The 20,260-nt window shown below is 51.9% G+C and overlaps 5 protein-coding genes across 7 annotated transcripts in view; 3 read left to right on the top strand and 2 right to left on the bottom strand.

The window, feature by feature from the left end:
• LOC111071878 (GAS2-like protein pickled eggs) overlaps positions 1-10,490 on the top strand; it is a 55,104-nt gene extending 44,614 nt beyond the window's left edge. The window contains exons 4-11 of one of the 2 annotated variants that reach the window (XM_041596160.1): positions 1,798-1,994; positions 2,058-2,176; positions 2,252-2,562; positions 5,259-5,366; positions 5,440-5,636; positions 5,710-6,332; positions 6,408-6,518; positions 6,550-10,490. In XM_041596160.1, the coding sequence (XP_041452094.1) occupies positions 1,798-1,994; positions 2,058-2,176; positions 2,252-2,562; positions 5,259-5,366; positions 5,440-5,636; positions 5,710-6,332; positions 6,408-6,518; positions 6,550-7,676 (2,793 nt within the window). In that variant the 3' untranslated portion in view covers positions 7,677-10,490. Of the gene's footprint in view, positions 1-1,797; positions 1,995-2,057; positions 2,177-2,251; positions 2,563-5,258; positions 5,367-5,439; positions 5,637-5,709; positions 6,333-6,407 lie in introns of both variants that reach the window. The other variant, XM_022363417.2, reaches the window with a different exon arrangement.
• Positions 10,424-11,779, bottom strand: LOC111071888 (calcyclin-binding protein). Its single transcript, XM_022363430.2, has 3 exons — positions 11,652-11,779; positions 11,401-11,573; positions 10,424-11,338 (listed from the first exon to the last, which is right to left on the bottom strand). The coding sequence occupies exons 1-3, from the start codon at positions 11,664-11,666 to the stop codon at positions 10,828-10,830; spliced, it is 699 nt and encodes a 232-aa protein (XP_022219122.1). The 5' UTR covers positions 11,667-11,779; the 3' UTR covers positions 10,424-10,827.
• A 182-nt stretch (positions 11,780-11,961) lies between these two features.
• On the top strand, positions 11,962-13,970 carry LOC111071883 (protein swallow). Its single transcript, XM_022363426.2, has 3 exons — positions 11,962-12,277; positions 12,339-13,199; positions 13,267-13,970. The coding sequence occupies exons 1-3, from the start codon at positions 12,019-12,021 to the stop codon at positions 13,767-13,769; spliced, it is 1,623 nt and encodes a 540-aa protein (XP_022219118.2). The 5' UTR covers positions 11,962-12,018; the 3' UTR covers positions 13,770-13,970.
• A 116-nt stretch (positions 13,971-14,086) lies between these two features.
• LOC111071880 (cell division cycle 7-related protein kinase) lies at positions 14,087-19,330 on the top strand. 2 transcript variants are annotated; one of them, XM_022363418.2, is made up of 4 exons: positions 14,087-14,408; positions 14,580-15,375; positions 15,589-15,811; positions 17,090-19,330. In XM_022363418.2, the coding sequence occupies exons 2-4, from the start codon at positions 14,877-14,879 to the stop codon at positions 18,648-18,650; spliced, it is 2,283 nt and encodes a 760-aa protein (XP_022219110.2). In that variant the 5' UTR covers positions 14,087-14,408; positions 14,580-14,876; the 3' UTR covers positions 18,651-19,330. The 2 variants fall into 2 exon arrangements, with proteins under 2 accessions (XP_022219110.2, XP_022219111.2); XM_022363419.2 differs by lacking the exon at positions 14,087-14,408 and having other exon boundaries at positions 14,466-15,375.
• LOC111071890 (zinc finger protein 593 homolog) lies at positions 19,314-20,084 on the bottom strand. Its single transcript, XM_022363436.2, has one exon. It carries the CDS (start codon positions 19,964-19,966, stop codon positions 19,472-19,474), a length of 495 nt encoding a protein of 164 aa, XP_022219128.1. The 5' UTR covers positions 19,967-20,084; the 3' UTR covers positions 19,314-19,471.
• Positions 20,085-20,260: the final 176 nt, after the last annotated feature.

Below are 20,260 nucleotides of genomic sequence, written 5' to 3'. Positions count from 1 at the left end.
TGTCTATGCCGCTGCCGCTGTCTATGCATTATTCAGAAGAAGACACAGCACAAACATTTCAGAGTGCTCCCCTCTCTCACACGAACCCACAGTCGCAGTCACACGAACACGAACACAGAAACACACCAAGCGAGGCAGCCAGGCAGGCGAGGCTTCGGTTCTAAGCGAAGCGACGATGCTCTGCGCTGCTGCTGCTGCTGCTGCTGGCAGCGACCAAAGGGAAACGAAAGGTTTAGCATAGAAGGAAGACTTGCTCGAGTGCCCAAAGCCTTTGGTTTGATACCCTTGCAGGTACATACATATGTATGTACATATGTACATCGGTTAGGCGTTTGTCGTTGCGCTGGCCACTTCTACACGGGGGTAGCGGAAACATCAGAAATCAGAAAGAGCAAGCAACTAATCAAATGAGCTGAATCGAATACGCTTGCTTCCTTCTTCGCGTTGCACCCATAATACCCTCCGCGAGGCAAGGGTATCATAATGCTGTTCGTGGGCAGCGCAGAAGCAGAAGATGATGATGGGTGGGGTGGGGGAGGGGGGGATGCATTTGACGCCTCTGGGTAGCCAAAATGTATCGTGGGCGTCGCTGTCCCAGTTGCCGTCGCCGTCGCCGTCGCTGCTTACCTTGCAAGATGATAAGAGCCGAAGATGAATGACGATGATGTAGTGGGGGAACCATCGGGTGAGAAGATCGACGCAGCGATACCCTAACGTAGGGCCACCCAGAAAAGGACAAATCTACTGAAATATTTAGTTCCCCTTGTTCCCTTGCTGTGGCCAGAACTGATGTGCATATTTACAATTGGACTGTTACCTCTGTCACGCCCCTGCACCACCCTACTCCCCATTCCGCAACAGCAGCGACGTCAGCAGAAGAGCAGCGTCATGGATGTGGTTGCTGATGCTGTTGCTGCTGCTGCTGCTGGGAATGCCCTTTTTTGGGGCTAGGGTATTATGGAAAGGTGAAACAATAAACACCAAATAAAGCATTTGTCAGATATCCATAAAAGAAGAAGCGTGAAGGGGAGTGGGAGGGGGAGGGGAAGGAGAAGCAGAAATAATAATATTGTTTAAATATTAAATTATTACAAAAAAATGTGCATAAATGAATATGGAATGATGCAAATGCAAATGGAAATGGAAATGCATGACACGTCGAGACACGATTGCCGCCAGTGCTGGCAGCAGCAGCAGCAGCCAGCGCAGTGCACTGCAGCGCATCGTATCGCCTCGAATATGGGATTCGGGCTGTGGGGATCTCGGATCTCGGATTGCGGATGATATAACCTCAAACGTCAAATGTGCCAATGGCAAATTGTTGTGGCAGTTTGGCACGAAAGGGGTTTGGGAGGGGGTGAACTTTTCAGAATTAAAGTAGGGACACCTCCTCTCTCACCTCTTTCCGCCCTTGTGATGGCCGAATATTCTGTATTCGCGTCAATACTGGACGGAGGATGTGCAAGTACACCCTCTGGAGGGTGTACTGTACATACACGCAAGTGAATGAACCCAAAAAATTCAGTCTCGCCCGGCTCTAGTCGCCCTCTGTCCTGAATTTCGACCGTTCGACAAAAAGAGCAGAGAAAACAACACAAAAAACCTATCGAAATATCGTCGCAACGTTGATCGTTCAACGACCGATGGGGGCTGTGGGCCTTGGGGGGCTGCCCAAAAATGTCGTGCTATATTCTTGGGAAGCTTAAATATAACCATTTTGCAGTTTTGTATTTTTATCTTGCTGAAATTCTGCTGTGTCTGTGCTCATTGGGTATTTTGTGCTCCTCGTTGTTGCAGCACGCGAACTATGTGCGGCAGGCGGCAGAGGACTATCTGGCCCGGCGACAGGCGCGCAACAAATCGATGACCCGCTCGATGACATCCGGCCTGGCCGGACCGATCCTGGCCCTGGGCAACATCCACTACCTGCTGACGGCCAAGAGCGGCACCTTCTTTGCCCGCGACAATGTCTCCAACTTCATAACTTGGTGCAGGTGAGTGCATCTGTAGCTGCAATCGATACTCACTTCAAATTCTCAAATCGATAATCCCTGCAGAAAGAGCCTCAAGATCATCGAGTGCCTGCTGTTCGAAACGGACGATCTGATCATGCGCAAGAATGAGAAGCACGTGATCCTCTGCCTCCTGGAGGTGGCCCGACGCGGGGCCAAGTTTGGTACGTAGTCTGGGGATCTAGGATCGTCCCCCAATGGATGTTTTATTCTCTCCGTCTCTCTCTCTCTTTGAACAGGAATGCTGGCCCCCATGCTGGTGCAGATGGAGCGACAAATCGATAGGGAGATCGCCGCCGACATCAAGGCCAGTGGCGTCGCCAACTCCTCGGACAGCGGCACACAGACGGAGGCAGTCGCCTCCAGCTCGACACTGAGCAGCACGGCCACATCCACGACAGTAACGACCACGACTGTGGGCTCGGAGACGGATCTGTACGACGACAGCGACGACTCGGAGAACGAAGACGATGCCGATGAGAATCCCATGCTGATGTACGGTCCCCAGCCCCAGATAATCACCAACGATCTGAAGAGTCTCGACGAGATGGTGAGTGCGACGTACCTACTCTTGCGACAATCTGTGCCCAAATGTGCAGCAAGTCCCTTCAGTGTGAACGGAATTGCTCTTCGCACAGACCCCTCCTCTCCGGAGACCCCCCTACATTAGGGTGTAGAGCTACGAGACGCCTCTTCCCTGGTTTCCCGTTTGGTTTGCCTTTAGGTTTTCTGTGGCGGGGCTATCCATGGGTCTTGTGTCCCAGTCCCAGTCCCAGTAACAGTTCCTGTTCCAGTGCCAGTGCCAGTGTCCACTTCTTTGGGGTTTTCTCTTTTAGCATGTACAAATACACATACATACACACATGTACATACATATGTATGTGTGTGTGTGTATGTATGTGTGTGTATGTATGTATGTGTGTACATATTTACATTTTGTTCATGGCCCAACTCACGATTGTTTTGCCTTGCGACCGTATCGACCGTTGTTGTTGTTGTTGTTGTTGCAACTTTTCTCAGGTCCATTTTTAGCCATGGCTAAGTTTCCAGTTAGGAACTTGGCCCAAAAGCAGCTAAACAAAAGCCAACCGAAAACCAATCTAAGGTAATCTGCAGTGGGATTTTCGTTGGGTGTCTGCCGGGCAGATTGTAGGGGATGGATGGGATGCCAATTTAGGGGGGGGGGCAGACAGACAATGTCCCATCTCCAGCAATCCAACAATCCAACAAACAGTGCGGCGCGGCGGCAGTCCGTCTGCCATGTTGAGATGTCAAATTAATTTGACAAGATGTTCCCCAATGGCGTCGTCGCTGACGATGTGCCAACAACAATTACAACAATTGCGATTGTCAATGTAATTGCAAGTGTGACGACAGCAGCAGCAGCAGCAGCGGCGGCAGCGGCAGCCTCCGCCGTAGCAACAAAGGATGAGGATGGATGGGGGATATACATAGGTGGAAAGATGCAGGACTGGCGCAATGGAAATCACCGACGTCCAAACTAATGAAAGCCATGCAAACATTTCCTCACGCCGCCAGCAACAGCAGCAGCAACAGCAGCATGAACAACATCTAGCAACGATCGACAGCTGGGGGATGGATAGATGGTCTTGGCGTGGACATGGACATGAAGCAGCGCCACAAGCTGCCCGGGCGATCCACCATCCTCCATCCTCTCGACTCGATCATGGCAGAGTGGAGTCAGCCAATCTATTTGTGCAGCAGCCACAGCCGCTGCTATCGGAGGTAGCCACAGCAGCCAAATCAGCAAATACCCTCAACAACTTGTCGAAAATCAAATGATGTGCCACCAACAGCAGCAGCAGCAACAGCAGCAACAGCAGCAGCCACAACTGAGCAAAAGGAAAAGAAAGAGGGAGAAAAAGCAAACCAGCCACGATCATTTGTCGACTCGACGCTGGGGACTCAGACTGGGGCTTTGGCACGTCCGCATCGCTGTCTGTCCCCGGCCTGTTGTCCGCTGTCCGCTGTCTGCGGCAGTCAGTTGCTGCCGTGAATGTTGGTGGCATGCGATTTATGGTTAGGCCAGGATCACATCGCCCCATCGCCATGGCCAGCTAATCTCGTATGCGTCAGAGTCACGCCGATCCTCGATCTCTGGCAGAGATGCGAGATTCCCTCCTTCCCTCCCCAGGCTTCCGCTCTCCCCCACAGCCACAAAGATTTATTGTCAGCAGCTCCACCTAAGCACGCATTCAGAGCTGCCGAAGGAGTTGCAAAAGTTCAAAGGTGCAAATGCGTTGCTCTCCCATCCCTCCCTCTCCATCCTCTTCCGTGCTCTGTCCTCTATGCCGCCCATCCATCTGTCTGGTCTTGCAACAAACTACAGTAGCAATGGGCTCAGCGAAAGAGCTGGATCCAGGCTCCAGACCTCAGAGCCCAGAGTCGAAGTCGGAGTCGGGCCAAGTCGTCATTTGTTGTTTGTCCGCTGCCGCCAGCTGGGACGGACAGAGCTCAGGCTGATGCTGCTGCTGCTGCTGTTGCTGTTGTTCAAAGCCCAGGCTGGGGCACAGTCTGGCTCCCATGGACTGCTTGCCTCTCCCTAGGGCAAGGGTAGCCCCTCTGCCGACCGCTCCGCGGATCATTTGTTTGTTGGACAATGGCAGCGCGTGAATTTATGCAGTGAAAAACTATTTGGTGACCCCGATGATCGTCATCGCTCGTCGCTCGTCGCTCGTCGCTGGATCAGCATCAGCTTAAGCTTCAGCCTCAGCCTCAGTATCAGCATCAGCTCCAACTGCAGTAGTCGGTCAGGCAGTCAGTCCGACTACTGGGGTCAGGCTTATGCAATGCCGAGGGTCAGCGTCAGCCCAGGAGGAGGTTGCCGGGCGGCAGTAGGGTGGTGGGTGGTGGGTGGCGGGTGGCAGGGCAGTGAACATACTGACAGACTCGATTTACGGTACAGTGCTGCCTGCCACCCAGAACATTACGGCTACAGTATTCGATGGGCCTGGGGGGCGAATTCTCGTCGAATTATGGTCAGGGCCAGAGCCCAGAGCAAGTTATGTTATCGTGGCTACGATAAGCTACGATATTTGGCATATCGATACGTGAAGAATCGAATCAGTAATCGATTGAGGATGTCATGTACAGCGATAAGTATCGCATACAGCTTTCGCCCATCGAAGGGTTCATAGCACAAAGTACCCTTTGCTCGTAGATCTTTTCCCTGTCCCTGTACCTGTTCAGCCCATATACTAATGCTTGTATTTGATTCGTTTGCAGGTAAGAGATCTTGTGGAGAAGTGCACATGCCCCTCACAGTTTCCCATGGTCCGCGTGTCCGAGGGCAAGTATCGCATCGGCGACACCAAAGTCCTCATCTTCGTGCGGGTGAGTATTCGTGGCTGGCAGAGATGCGGGCAGTGCAGGAGGGGAGTCGCTTATGTTCTGGGGCCACTTTCAGATACTGCGCTCCCATGTGATGGTGCGCGTGGGAGGCGGATGGGACACCCTGTCCCACTACCTGGACAAGCACGACCCCTGCCGGTGCAGGGCCCAGCACCGCAGCTCGGTGGCCGCCCGCCTCATCCCCCGACAGTCGCCCAACCACAATCCGAGCAACGGCATCGAGCTGCACAAGGCTCAGGTGATATTCGAGCGGTGAGTGGTTCGAACTTTGCAGCCTCCAATGATACGATTATTTACTCCATTTCGCTGCACTCCCTCCACCCAGTTCACCGCCCGCTGCGCGACGCGTGTTCAACAGTCCAAACTGCAACGGGGGAGGAGCTGGAGGAGCAACCACAGCAGCAACAGCAGCAGGAGGAGTGGGAGGAGGAGCTGCACAAGTGGGCCAGGCCCAACAGAACGGCAACAGTCTCTCCCCGAATCCGGGCAAGTACCGGAGTCGCAGTCCGACACCTCAGCGTAAATTCCTCAACGGTATCCAGAGCAACGGAATCGTGGCAGCCACTGGCTCCTGCGGCACGGCCGCCGCTCCAGAGCAGCAGCTGCTGGGCTCGCCTGGGCTGGCCAGGCGCTCCATGTCGCCAAGCCCCCGGCGGCTGATCGACATGCGCAAGAAGCAGAGCTCCCTGGACTCATACAGCAGCGGGCCCAAGTCGCTGCCTGGCGGCTACAGCTGCTCCCTGGAGGAGGCCGGCGGGGGGGCGGTGACTGCCCCTTCGTCTGGAGGAGCCCCGGAGCAGAGCGGCTCGAGCAAGTTCGAGAACATCAGCGACAACGGGAGCGAGATCAGCGACGAGGGCTACCGCAGCCTGGGGGTGATCCAGTCGAGTGCCCAGAAGCGCGAGTCACTGCACAGTCAGGCCTCTATGGATGACGCTGAAACCAATGGTGAGTCCACAGCCTCAGCTCCTTACCCGTACCTTACCCCTCTAAGCACCGAATCCCCCTTCCACCCTTCCGCAGCGCGTCTCGATCAGACGTCCAGCGACTCGCAGATCTCGCAGATCTCGCCCTCGGATGAGCCGCCGGAGAAGGCGGCTGCGGATACACTAGGGGAGGAGGACATGAATGGGCTAGGAGCTCGACGCGGATGCGGACGTAGACGGGGACGGAGACGGGGACGTGGAGCAGGACTACTCCGTGTGCGATGGCCCCCAGTCGCTGCCGGCCATCCTCAGTCTGCCGAAGGTGGCGGACAAGTTCGAGCAGTCGGGCGTATTCATCACCGACGACGAGATTACCGTTGACATGGCCAAGAGCCCGCCCTCCCCCAAGCTGGCGGTGCAACAGTCTCCGGCGCTGCTCAGCAAAATCCCCCGCTCGCCTTTGGCCCAGCGCCGGCGCAGCATCGACAACAGCACCTGCGGCGGCGCTGGCGGCAGCCTCCAGGATCTGAGCACCCGCTCCTCCGTCGGCGGCGGCCCACCCGCTGGCTTCAGTCGCAAGCAGCCCGTGTACCGCTCCATGCGCACCCGGGCCACAGCGGGCTCGACGCCCACGCCCACGCCTCCGCCGCGCGCCTCTCGGCAGGCCTCGCAGCTGCCGACGGTGCGGGATGTGACGAACACATGGAGCGGACGCACTGCAGCCGCCCCCAGCAGCTGCAAGCGGCGGCCGCAGTGCACTCCAGAAAGCTTTGTGGCCCCCGCTACGTTCGAGCGGACCGGCAAGGGGCGATCCTCGCAGATCCTGTACGACAGCAACGGAAGGAGGGTGCGCGGCGGATGCACCAGCTCCCTGACCACTTCCCCGGTAAAGAACCACGCCTCGTCCCCGCTGGCGCAGCAGCTGCTCGAGGCGGCCAGCAGTGCCAAGAACGATGCCCAGATCCTCGAGAAGATGAAGACACTTCTCTCCCGATATGCGGCCGGCAATCAGGCAAATTCTGGGACAGTAGCAGCACCCACTGCAGTGGGAGCTGCCAAGTCCCTCTCCAATGGCAAGAAGACGCCCGTGTACGAGGACTTCACCACGGCGTGGGTTCACAGCAATGGCAACCTGGAGCGCTCCGAGAGCTGCTCGCCCCCGGCCAAGGCCCGTTCCAAACGCAGCTCCGCGGCCAGCTCATGCGACAGCAATCACTCCACCACTGTGGCGGCAGCGGGAGCAAGGGCGGCAACGGGTGCGGGTGCGGGAGCGGGTGCGGGAGCAGCCACCGTGGTATCGCCCAGACGGGAGAGGGGTATGTCCAAAATCCCGGCTCCGGTGCGCCATCATACAGAGCTTTACTAGCAGCGCCTGAGGACGCCAAGCGTCCGTGTCAGCGCTCACGTCCGTGCCCGTGTCCGTGTCCGTGTCCGTGCCCGTTCAACCGCCTCCAGCGCCAAGGTCCGACTGCCTTCGATCGTTTTCTAAAAACCTCCCAAACAATAAGCAGACGATGGGATGCGGAGCAGCATAGTGGAATGGTATGGAAAGGAAAGGAAAAGGAAGAAGGAAGAAAGAAAGAAAGAAAAGTAAAGAAAGGACTGGGTTGGGTTGGGGTTGGGTTTAGTCCATAAGTTAGGTTAGAGCCAAGCTGGAATTGTCGCTGCTGCTGATGCTGCTGCTGATGCTGCTGCTGTGTGTGTGTGTGTTTGTATGTGTGCAGAGCAGAGGATGGAAGGTAGAAGTGGAAGTGGGATGGAATGAAGGGTCGAAGGACCCGAGGTTCCGCTCGGGGATGCTAACCCAAAGTGAAATCAATTTGCAGGCCATAGAATAGTTAAAATGTTCAAGCTAGGATCAGGATAAGGATCGCAATCAATCAGTTAGGGGGGGGCGGCGAAACCAGACCTATCTCATTGACAGACAGGGCACATTGATGCCCACGCCCGGTCACGAACCGAACCACAGAGCCCCAAGTCAGCACAGCCCATCCCTTCTTTTTATAAACTAAATCTCTTCCACGTACTTTCGTGCGATACTCACGCGTGCGATATATGTACATACATATGTACACACGTATAGTCCCGTAAAATCCTTAAACTCTAATCAGACACATCAGACCTGTAAGCTCCGTCTATGTATCTCTCTTTATGCTATATGTATTCGTCTTTGTCTTTCCGTATTGCATAGATTTGTCTCTTGGGATGGTATGAATCGGATTCGGTCTGTGCTGAAATGGGGGGATCTAAGATATATATGTATATGTATAATCGTATTCGTACAACAATTAATGCAAAACAATACAAGACTCGAGTAAAGTTTTAAATGAATTTTTTGGTCTAGGAATAGCTGAAACTTTTAATCCAAATATATATAATACAAATATATCGAATACAGCAAATCTACACAGCAAACACAAATACCATACATACATATACCTACATATATGTATATGTACCTATAGATACCATATACATACCACACACGCATACATAGTTTTCTAGAAATTTTTAAAGGAGATATCTATCCGCATAGGAGCAGGCAATCCAATCTTCTAATTCGATTCGTAGGGACACATTTACATACTATATAGAAAAGAAAGAAACATTTATTTTTGTACGCTAGCAGGGGATCCATACCGGGATCCTCGGATCGATAGATCATTGTGTGAGTGCTGAGGCAAGCCGAAAGCTTTTAGAAAACTTCACTTTTACAGCATAGATATACAGATATATTATGTACAGACATATATACATATATATATAGTATATGTATATACATAACTACATATAGACACATACAAATGGAGATGTCATTGGAGGAATAAAGTCCCTAAATAATTTGTGGGCCTTTGGGCTCACACGATGCACACGGAAAACTCTTCCACAGCACACACAGCCACACACACACGGCATAACTATACAGTGCGTTTCAAGGCTGTAAGACACGTGCTGGACTGGACTGGATTCGTTCAAAGTTCGTTGGAAAGCGGCAACAATTCTCAGCTTAAAATCCTTCTTTAGCGGGGATCGGTGCAGTCCCGTACATTCCTACACATTTGAAACGCACTGTATCTACACACATGCACATGCACACTCGCATACACAGATACAAAACATATAAAACAACGGTCACAAAATGACAGAATATGACAGAGGAGAGTATCGGTGAGCGGGTACGGATGGATGGATGGATGAGGATTGGAGGTCTTCCCCAGGAATTATATCAAACAAGATGCATATGCATATATGTATACATGCATATTATGATTATTTTTTTTTTTGTTTTAAATAGCAAAGTTAACATTTAGTTTAGTACATCGTACCTATGGCATTAACAATGTAGATTATAATTGTGTTTTCCTATTGCCCACACACACACACACACACACACATGTTGTATAGTTTTTACATACATATGTACTCGGATAATTATCGGCCTTAATAACACACAGAACATTGGATTCGTAGTTATTTTTCATTTTCGCCGCTTGGTTTGGTTTGCGTTCTTCAGCTTTGTAATAGACAGACACCAAATGAATTTACGTTTGAATTGGAATGGATCGATACCAATTCTCGTACTATAGGATCTAGAGGAGGGCGCGCGCGAGCAGCGCATCGCTACCAAACTAATGAGTAATTGTTTAACAAAGAGCATAGTAACAATTTAATTGTTTCCACACACACACACACACACACACACACACACAACAAATATATGCATGTATATTTGGCAGATTGATCCCCGGGTGTGCAAGTAATTATAGATAATCCGATGGGCGGGAGGAAGACCCTCCCCTCGCTCCGCCACAGTACGCAAATTCAAATTCAAATTCAAATGCATCGCGGGGGCGTTCGAACATTATTTTGGGCAAAACATGCATACATAACCAAACATACACACATATGTATGTATATATGTATGTATGTACATATATAGTATACACAGATATGTACTATAATGATAATGATATATCCGAGAAACATATAAAATGTATTTTAAATACAGCTAATGTGTAATTATCAATTCATTTCGAAAGCAAACTAACTATTACAAATGGAATAGATTAGACCACGGAGAGTGTGTTGTACTCTAGCGAACAGCAGCAACAATTGATTTTAATCACAAGAATTTAATTAATAAACGCCTATATACAAATATATAAACCAACAGGCAACGCACAAGCCAAGGCTTTCAATCCACAACTTAATTCCCACACTCGGGGACTTTATTTATCCTCAAATTGTAAGTAAGTATCTGTAAGTGTGTATGTATGTACATATGTACCTACTACTATGTATGCATCTACGGAAAGCAGAGAGTGCCCACCTCTATATATATATATATATGTATATAAATATATGTGGGTATGTATATATTGTATGTACATATAAAAGCCGCCCTTGCAGCAGTACGAAAATATAATTGGGTGTTTGTATGTTGTTTATTGCGGCTCGTAGTTAGAGTGGAGCGGAGCAATGGACAGACGACAGGCGTGGGTGCAGCCTTATAGGCCCTAAAGGTCGCCGAGTGCGTCGAGACCACCTCCGCCAAACTCCTTGCCCATGCGCGACTTCTCCTGACTCTCGGTCCAGGCCTTGGCAATCATCTGCTTCGTCTTGGAGTCGCCGTCGTTGTACATCTTCTTCATGATGTTGACCAACGCTGACTCTGGATTCTCGGTGTCCTTGGTCATTTCGGTATCCTGCTTCTGCTTGAGGCGCTTCTGAATGGAGGTGAGCACATCCCAGTTCACGCCCTCCTCGGCCTTCTTAAGATAGATGGCTACCATGTCGGTCTTGATCTTACGATAGCTTTTATCCACATCAATCGCGTGCAGAAGATTGTTCACCGACAGACCAAAGTCTTTGCCGCTGAGGTCGCGCACATGGAGCTGCAGCGAAGTCTCGGTATAGTTGACGGTGACCGCCTCTTCGGTGCAGCCCTGCACGCCATTCAGTGTGATGAAGAGCTTGACAAATTTGGCACTCTGGTCCCATCCGTAGTCAGTAAGCTCATGCAGATATCTGTGTGGGAGGAGGAATATTCAGCACAAGGAATAGCTTGTCTCAAATTGAGGCCTTTGTACCTTTTAGCATCGCTCGAGCCAGAAGCCTGGCGCTCGGCGGCCAGACGTGCCTTCATCTCCAGATTGACAATCTCGCGCTCCACCTCTGCCTTTCCTGTGGTGAGCACACCTTTGACGCGGGCGCTTTTTGCCTGTTCCAGCAATGCAGCAAACTCGGCCGCATCGGATTTTAGCTATTTTTATGGGTGGTGGCGAATGAGAGTTAATTTCACGTGGAAAACGGTTAACGACTGAAGAGTTATTTTGCTCACCTGTTCCATCGACATCGCACAATTTATTAAATATTGCTTTACTTAAGAGATAATTTGGAATTTTGTTGGAAATTTCGAGCAACTTCACTAAACTGACGCCGGCGCCTTTTTGTTAAGAATGTGCCAGAAAATGACAAACGCCTCGTAAAGCACATTGGCTGTCATCGATTAATATCGTTTGTATTCGCTCATATCGATGGAGTCGGAGACACAGCTATTCATAGTATATTCTGTTTTCGATCAGTTGGCAGTTCTCCGTACCTAACGGTGCTCTTCCAGTCATCGTCTCGTCCCGATATTAGTGTCTGGTCTATATGTCGTCTTACTAAAAGGTTAAATTCTTCGCACATCGACATTTTTGTGAAACATGAGTCTGGAAGACGAAAGCTTTCCCGCTGACGAGCTGTTCGAACATCTAAACTGCGTGGGCACAGGTGCTCCACGTCAGTTCAAGAGTCAGTTTGACGAACACGATCAGCCAGAGGCATTTGAGCGCAATCCGGCGCCATTTTTAACCAGCGACTGCTCTGATGAGAGTTCGTTCATTGATGCCGTCAACAAGAGCGCCAAGACCTGTGTCAGTGACCCGGTGGGCCGGGACCAGGGCGAAGAAGAGGTAGACAAAGGTAAGCAATCACGAGCTTAATCCTTCAGCTCCGTTCCCACTTATCGTTGTGGTTGATGCAGATTTTGCGGAGTCAGCGCTAGCGAACGGTAATTCCAAAGTTCAGATGGGCAGTTCCCGGAACAGCAAGTCTGTCTCCTACCAGGACATTCACTCGGCGCACACAAAGCGGCGCTACCAGCACGTCACTAGCAAAGTGGCAAAGTACATAGCGGACATCCAAGCCGAGGACCAGCAGCGTCGCAATGCGATCAAGAAGTTCCAGCGCCACAGCTCCATGCCGGAGTATTTGACGCCCACATCCAGTGCGCGCGGGGCCCACTTCAGTGTGGACGAGCTGCACAATCTGGACGAGTCTCTGGATAACAGCAGTGCGGGAAACATGACCGATAGCAAGACACCCAACGACAGCTACGAGCGCCTCACCGAGATGGAGCGCCTGCAGAATGACAAGGAGGACCTGAAAGTCGTAAAAGAGCGCCTGGAGGACGAGAAGTTGCAGCTGCAGTCCTACAATGACTTTCTGCAGACCAAGCTGGACGATAAGGCTATGGAGAACTTGCAGCTGCGGCGCAACATTGATGCCTTGCGCATCGATCTGACCGACTGCCAAGAGAAGTTGAAACGCAATCAACATTACTCGCTCCGCCCCCCCAACTTCTGTCCGCATGCGAGCGTCCCCAAGGCCACGCAAACCGACCAGGAGTTGCTCTCATTTGCCCTTGCAGACAGCGCTACGCCCCTCCCCGACTCCAATCCGAAAAATCTCACCTACGACAGCAGTGCCGGTTCCATTGAGGTGGCCCTGCTGAGCGTGGCCCCTGCCGCCCGCAAGCCCAATCCCGGAAAGCCGAAAAAGAACATCCAGCCGCTCTCACTGGACTTCAGCAACGACAGCACCGAAGCAGAGCCAAATGGAAATGGTAAGTACTCTCGAAAGTCATTCCAGCCTTGCTATTACGTCTCTCCCCTCTTTACTCTTCCTCCCAGTCGGTGCCTCCACGGGTCACTCATCCTCCCGAGCCGTCACCTCCAGACTGGCCGCGGCCCCTAACAACTCTGAGAGCAGCCACCCAAGCAGTAACGACTCGGCCATCGAGGTGGAGGCCCTCGATTTGCGCTCACCGTACCATCGCCAGCCCCAGGGCAGCATCTACCCGCCGATGCAAGATTGGGTTCACAGCGACGGCATCTACTATTTCGATAATCGCAACAATCGCGTCATCGAGGTTCGGTCTATTAATATAAGTCAGAATATGAGCTCCAATCCAGATGAATCCGGAACCAGCGAAAGAAACCTCCTGGACCAGTCCCACGTGCAGCTCCGGCACAAGAGAACTTCCATGGGCTCGCGCATTCTGCGTCTCTTTGGGCCTTGTGTCCGCTGCACAGACGCGAACCAATCGGTCAACGCCAGTAGTGCCACCTACACCATTGGCCTGCCCTTGCTGCGCGAGGAATACAGCGGTCGCCACACCCACGCCGAACGCTGATCTATATACAAATACTATGTGTCGTTTTGCTTTCTTTCGTTTTAATTATTGTATCCAAATTTATAATTTTATGTTGCGTAAGGTCTCCTTAATGTAGCCCACTCTTTTAGCCGCCTGATTGGCGAGAGTATCCCGTAGTCCACAATATGTATATCCATGTAATCCAAGTTGAAATTCCAGTTTAAATATATGTATATTTTCGAATATTCGGATGGTTTATATTTACAGCTCGTTGGCAGTCCCGTTTCGTCAACATAATCGATATCAGCATCAGCTGGCGCGCCTGGTGCCTATCGATAGCCGATAAGTGCGAAATGCAAATGCAAGCAAATTCTGCTCGGTGCCACCGCAGAAAATACCTAAAAACGAAAGCCGGACGGGAACGTTGCGTTGCCGCCAACGCTGCGCAAATTAATTAGATAATAGACAAAGTGCGGCCTCAGTAGATGTTTCCAGTCTCGCAAACGCTGAAAATCGGCCAAAGCCAAACACCACCAAGTCGCAAACGTCACGGGCGAGACGCCACCGCTGAAGAAGAGTGGGCAGTGAACGAAGGGTGGCCCAGGCGGCAGCCCGAGCCGGGGACGGGGACGACAACAATCGGAAGCTGAAACTGAAGCACATCCAGAGACGAGACAAGTAAGTAGGTCCAACAAAATTGTGCCGCACGGCAGGCGGCACGAGACATGTCAGTTGCAATTGAAGCTCTCGACAATTCGGTCAAAAATTTATTGTGTGCACAGAAACACATTAGAGTAGTAGAGCACCCACTAGGCCCGAACCGTTTTAATTCTCGAACAAAATTTTCAGTACACAAATATTTGGAGCACAACCGAGAGATTCCTTCTCTAGACACCAAAACACTAGACACTGGAAAATACTTGAAAAACGGCAGCGCTGGACGTCGCAATCCCCCAAGCATACACGCACGCGTCGAACACATACACACACTCTCTGGGAGGGCTCTTTGCGAAAAAGCTCGTCTCATCCCGCAGCCCGATGGACTAAGTCGATGAACAGCAACAGCAGCAGCCCACTATTGCCACAATAAGGTACTCCCCCCAACCCAGCCCAGTACAGCCACAGACCCAGTAGTTAAACCCTGCAATGGCGGAGCGCTTCATCAAGCACGAGCCGATGGCCGTGCACCAGCAGCATGTACAGCACGCGCAGCATGTCCAGCATAACCGCAAATCAAAGCAGAACACAATCCAGTTTTACTCGGGTACCAGTCCCATCGTCCTGGTTAGCAGTGGCGCCGGAATTGGTATTCACGCCAGGCAGGCGGCTCGCCTGGATACGCCGGCTAGAGTCAGAAACCCAGTGACAAAACTGCAGAAGCAGCTCAGCCACAACGCCAACAGTAATGATAGCGGGCTAGCCGTGAAATCTGTCCCCACCCAGCCCCTTGTGGAGCAGCACAGCTCCACGCAGCCCACTGTGGAGCAAAACGGAGCGCCCGTGGTGGAGCAGCAATTGCCGTCTGCAGAGAAAGCAGGAGCTGTAGGGGGAGCCGTAGTTGCAGCTGAAGCCGCACCGACATCGAGAGCGGAACTCGATATGGCCACTGGCGTCAGATTGATGAAGCTGCGAAACAAAAGCGAAGGTATGTACGGCGGAGCTGTCTCTTTGCCATAATTTTTGTGGGGTTGCTCTCGGTTGCTTGGGAGAGCTTTAGTGCGCATTTCCGAATCTATTTTCGGGCACAGCCTCCTCCCGGTGTGGTGCGGGCGTTGGCGACGTGTAAATGAGTGGGACCTGTAGAATGTGTGTGGGCCTGGATTAAAAATCCCCACTCTTGTTTCTCTCTCCCCCACAGATGCCATTACTGACTTGCTGACGCGCATCCCGGACGTCGGCCACCTGTTTGACGTACAGAGCCGGATTGGCAACGGCACCTTCAGCACCGTTCTGCTGGCCACGCTCAAGCGAGAGGCGAATCTGCCGGAAAGCATGCGGCGCAAGTTCGCCATCAAGCACCACATACCCACCAGCCATCCCGACCGGATTATGAAGGAGCTCCAGTGCATGACCAAAATGGGGTAGGTCCCAGCAGAATTGCCTCACCGCCACAAACACACACACACACACTACCTACCCACCCACTCAACACCCACGTTGTATCCACATATGGGGGGGTGGGATATATAGGTATAATGTCCCTAGCCCTGGCTGGCCCTGCCACCCAGTGTGGTGGGTTGGTGTTCGTTTTCGTCCTCGCTTGCGTCAGACGTCGGTAATCGACGTCAGCCGGTAACCGCCAGCCGTCGCTTCGCAATCTACGTCATTGCAATTTATTTAAGTTGGCAGCCCGAACGAACGGGCGAGAGACGAAACGAAACGAAACGAATGAACGTTTATTGCACTTTCACACACCATTCACGTGCTCACTTACAGTTACAGTGCTGGGCACTCTGTCTGTTTGTCCGTCCGTCTCGGTCTTGCCCTGCCCTCGCCATCGCCATCGCTCTAGCCGTTGCTCTCGTTGGCTCGTGCAATGGACAAAAATTGTGAATCAATTAAATTGATGGGAACATTTGCATATCCTAGACTCCCAGCAACCGATTATTGATTCAATAGCCATTGCGAGCAGCGGCAGCAGCAGCTGCTGCTGCTTTGAGATTAGATTAGACCTAACGTTTCGATGGCTAAAGGCCCGACGCATACCCAATCCGTTCCATACCGGTTCGAACCGACTGGCGCAAGGGTATCTCGTCGACGGCTGGGACTGGGGATGGTCGGGTGAGCTGACGCTGACCCAATACCAATACCCATACCGCTCATTGAGAGCGCACTAGTTGATAGTGTGCACAAGAGGGCCGAGTCAAAGTGGTCGCGTGGGTGGACGGCCAGTGTCCGTTGCGATGACTCCAAACGCTGTACGGCCGGCTACATATGTACATACACATGTACGTGCATGACATTAGCCGGCTGCCTGCCTCCTCCTCATTTTCCTTCCTAAGCAGCCGACCCACGGCGATTTTTGTCTATTCAAGTAATTTGCGCAAATTCCTTAGCCCCAATTGCGTCACAACGACGATAATTATGACTAGTCATGCCGTTTGCTCGCGTATTCCCATCGCTCATCGCTGTGTGACGTCGACGCGCTTCCACCGACAGGCAACGCACACTGAGAGAGAGAGAGAGTGGGAGAGGGAGAGAGTGTTTGTGTTTGTTTGGGAAGGTTGTGTGGGCGTTTTTGTTTTGTTATTTGCATGCAAACAGATGCAGAGCAGAGTCAAGGGTGTGCTAGAGCAGATGGAGCGATATATTGGATATAGTCCCTAATCTACTGCCATCTCCCTCTTTTTCATTGACAGCGGAATGGACAACGTCGTCGGAATCCACTGCTGCATGCGATGTGACGCCTCAGCAGCCTTCGTGATGCCCTACATGCCACACGACCGATTCCATGACTTCTACACCAAAATGGACGTGGCGGAGATCCGGCTGTACATGCGCAACCTGCTGGTGGCACTGCGCCACGTCCACAAGTTCAACGTCATCCACCGGGACGTAAAGCCTAGCAACTTCTTGTACAACCGGCGTCGCCGCGAGTTCCTTCTGGTGGACTTTGGGCTGGCCCAACATGTCAATCCTGCGGTCTCGGCCACGGGCACGGCCGCAGGACAGCTGGAGCAGCGCAACCGCCACCCTGGAGGGGCTGGTGGTCCAAACAGCAAGCGCTTTAGAGACAGGGAGACGGAGGCACTGCAGACAACAGCTGCTGCTGCTGCTGGCGCTGCAGCGGTGGCCGCAGTCGATGCTGGCCTGGGGGGAGCAGTCAAACGCATGCGGCTGAACGAGGAGGGCGGCTGGGGCAAGATGCCGCTCAAGCCGGTCAACGAGATTGCCCATGCCCAGAACGAGTCGAAAGAGGTTGTCTCTCAGGCACCAGAGGCACAGCTGTCCACACAGCACACCAACCAGCAACAGCAGCACATGCAGCCTGAACAGACACCAAGCTCTGCCACGGGCACGGGCACAGGCACAGTCGCGGGCACCGGCAGCAAGTACAACACAAACCGAAGCGCCACTGGATCCACGAACAGCGCCAAGTGCTTCTGCTTCGCCAACCCGTCGGTGTGCCTCAACTGCCTAATGAAGAAGGAGGTGCACGCTTCGCGGGCTGGCACCCCTGGCTACCGTCCACCCGAGGTGCTGCTCAAGTACGCGGACCAGACCACGGCCGTGGATGTGTGGTCCGTCGGCGTGATCTTCCTCTCGCTAATGTCATCGGTTTATCCGTTTTTCAAGGCGCCCAACGACTACATAGCCCTGGCCGAGATAGTCACCATCTTCGGCGACCAAGAAATACGCAAGACGGCCTTGGCACTCGAGCGCATGGTCACCCTCAGCCAGCGTTGCCGTCCGCTAAATTTACGCAAGCTGTGCCTGCGCTTTCGCAACCGAGCCATCTTCAGCGATGCCAAGATGCTAAAGAAGTACGAAGCCCCCGACGGGCAGTGCGAGGTCTGCAAGAACTGCGACCAGTACTTCTTCAACTGCCTGTGCGAGGAGAGTGACTACCTGACCGAACCGCTGGAGCCCTACGAGGTCTTCCCGGCCTCCGCCTACGACCTGCTGGAGCGCCTCCTCGAGGTCAATCCGCACAAGCGCATCACCGCCTCCGAGGCCCTGCAGCATTCCTTCTTCAGCTGCCAGGGACAGGGTCAGAATTTCCAGTCGGGTGGGGATCAGCAAGTCGCCAGCACGCCGCGCAAGGCCCGAACTGCTTCCGCCAGGCAGATGACGCGTCGCCGTTTCACCAATAGAGCCGTCTCAATGGGCATACAGCCGCTGCAGCAGCTAGAGATAGAGCAACAGCTGCTGTATCCCGCCAAACTGGAGGAGCTCCAGACGGTGCTCAACAAGCTGTAAAGCTAGTCGTTGCCTGTACATTGTATATAGCCTATACACCCCCTCCTTATCACGCACCATACAATATCTGTACATACAGCAATCATCTCAGCTTGTTCGCTGTCCAGGGCGCGCATCCAACGCAACAAGCACCTTAGCTCAGCCCCACATCCGCCGACCCGGCCACATATACTTACCTCAAATTTGCTTCTCATTTGAATTTGAAAAGCCGTCTATCATATACTCAACTCAAACTCAAACAAAGGAAACCAAAAAGAAAGCATGCATACTATACATACACACACACACACACACACACACACATACACACATATATATATATATTTATAGCAAAGTGTTAACCATGAACAATAGGAAAGGAATACCAAAAATTGAAAAGGAAATGATAAAAGTGAAATATTTTAAAGGAATACAATAAATAGAATATAAAGTTTATACACAAATACATATATGTGGTAGCAGAGTATTTGCAACGCACCCCTCCCCGTGATCAACAGCGACAGCATCCAGCCTCCAGAAGGATGCTCACGCAACCCCCCTCATTTGGATTTGGCATGAACTCTGTACTCTATATGTATATTTTGTTGCATAGTTCGAAAAGTTATAGATTACCCCTCCATCTATGTATATCAAGCACCCTATACATATGTACATACATATATATATATATAAAGAAGAGAATATATTTATACGATGAAATTTTACCGCTCAACAATTGTAACTACCATTTAGGGGGCGGATCATCCCAGTTGGGTTATATTTAATGTCGCGTTTCCAAGTGCTCATATTTATTACATTTCGTCAACAGCTTCTTAGGTTTGCTAAGTTTCCATCTTTTGGGGTCTGCTGCGCGTCGCCCTGTCCGGATTTGTGCCTGGTGTCGAATCGGCGTCTGTGGTTTCAAGTTTCTCCTCAACTTTGATGCGTTTGCCGGCGATGACCTCCTCCTTTGTGGGCTGTGTTTCCATGCCCCGCTTCTTGGCCTTCTGAAAGCTGCCACGTCCAGCGGCACGCTCCGACTCCTCGATGCTGTACGGCTCTATTTCAAGGGCCTTGAGGCGGCGCTTGTGAACTTTGGTGCGAAAGTGCGCCTGCATGGCTGTGTCATCGATGAAGTACTTGGCGCAGTGCACACAGTAAAACTGGGCAAAGCCGGGCTTCTCCAGGTCCACGTTTTGATTGATTAGCTCGCCGCTGCGGGTGCGCAGATCGTCATCAATCTGGTCCAGATCGCGGCGGCGGTTGCGGACGCGCCAGCGACGCTGCAGGTGCGTATCGCCATAGTGCATCTTCTTACGCTTCGTTACCATTCCCATATTGAGGCTGTTTTATTCACTTTTTGTAGTGCGAAAGGCGAAATAGATATTTGTTTTGATTTCGTTCTAGCCTGCACGTGTTTTTGTTATTGCCTGCTCGTATGGACAGGAACGGATGCTAAGGGCTGAATAAGGAGTGCGAAAGGCCTGAAAAAGTATTAGAAGAATAATGATATGTAAGATAAAGAGTAAATGTGTTTGTTATTCACACCTGCTTTGCCAATAACAACGTTTTCGTTAATTTACTACGCAAAAACATTCGCCCCGCTAGTCGCTGGTGATGGAAGGAGCCAC

The sequence above is a fragment of the Drosophila obscura genome, unplaced genomic scaffold (genome assembly GCF_018151105.1).
Source record: "Drosophila obscura isolate BZ-5 IFL unplaced genomic scaffold, ASM1815110v1 contig_96, whole genome shotgun sequence".
In the NCBI taxonomy this organism is placed as follows: Eukaryota; Metazoa; Arthropoda; class Insecta; order Diptera; family Drosophilidae; genus Drosophila; species Drosophila obscura.
The sequence above is the reverse complement of the archived record's forward strand: the minus strand, read 5'-3'. Positions and strand labels throughout refer to the sequence as shown.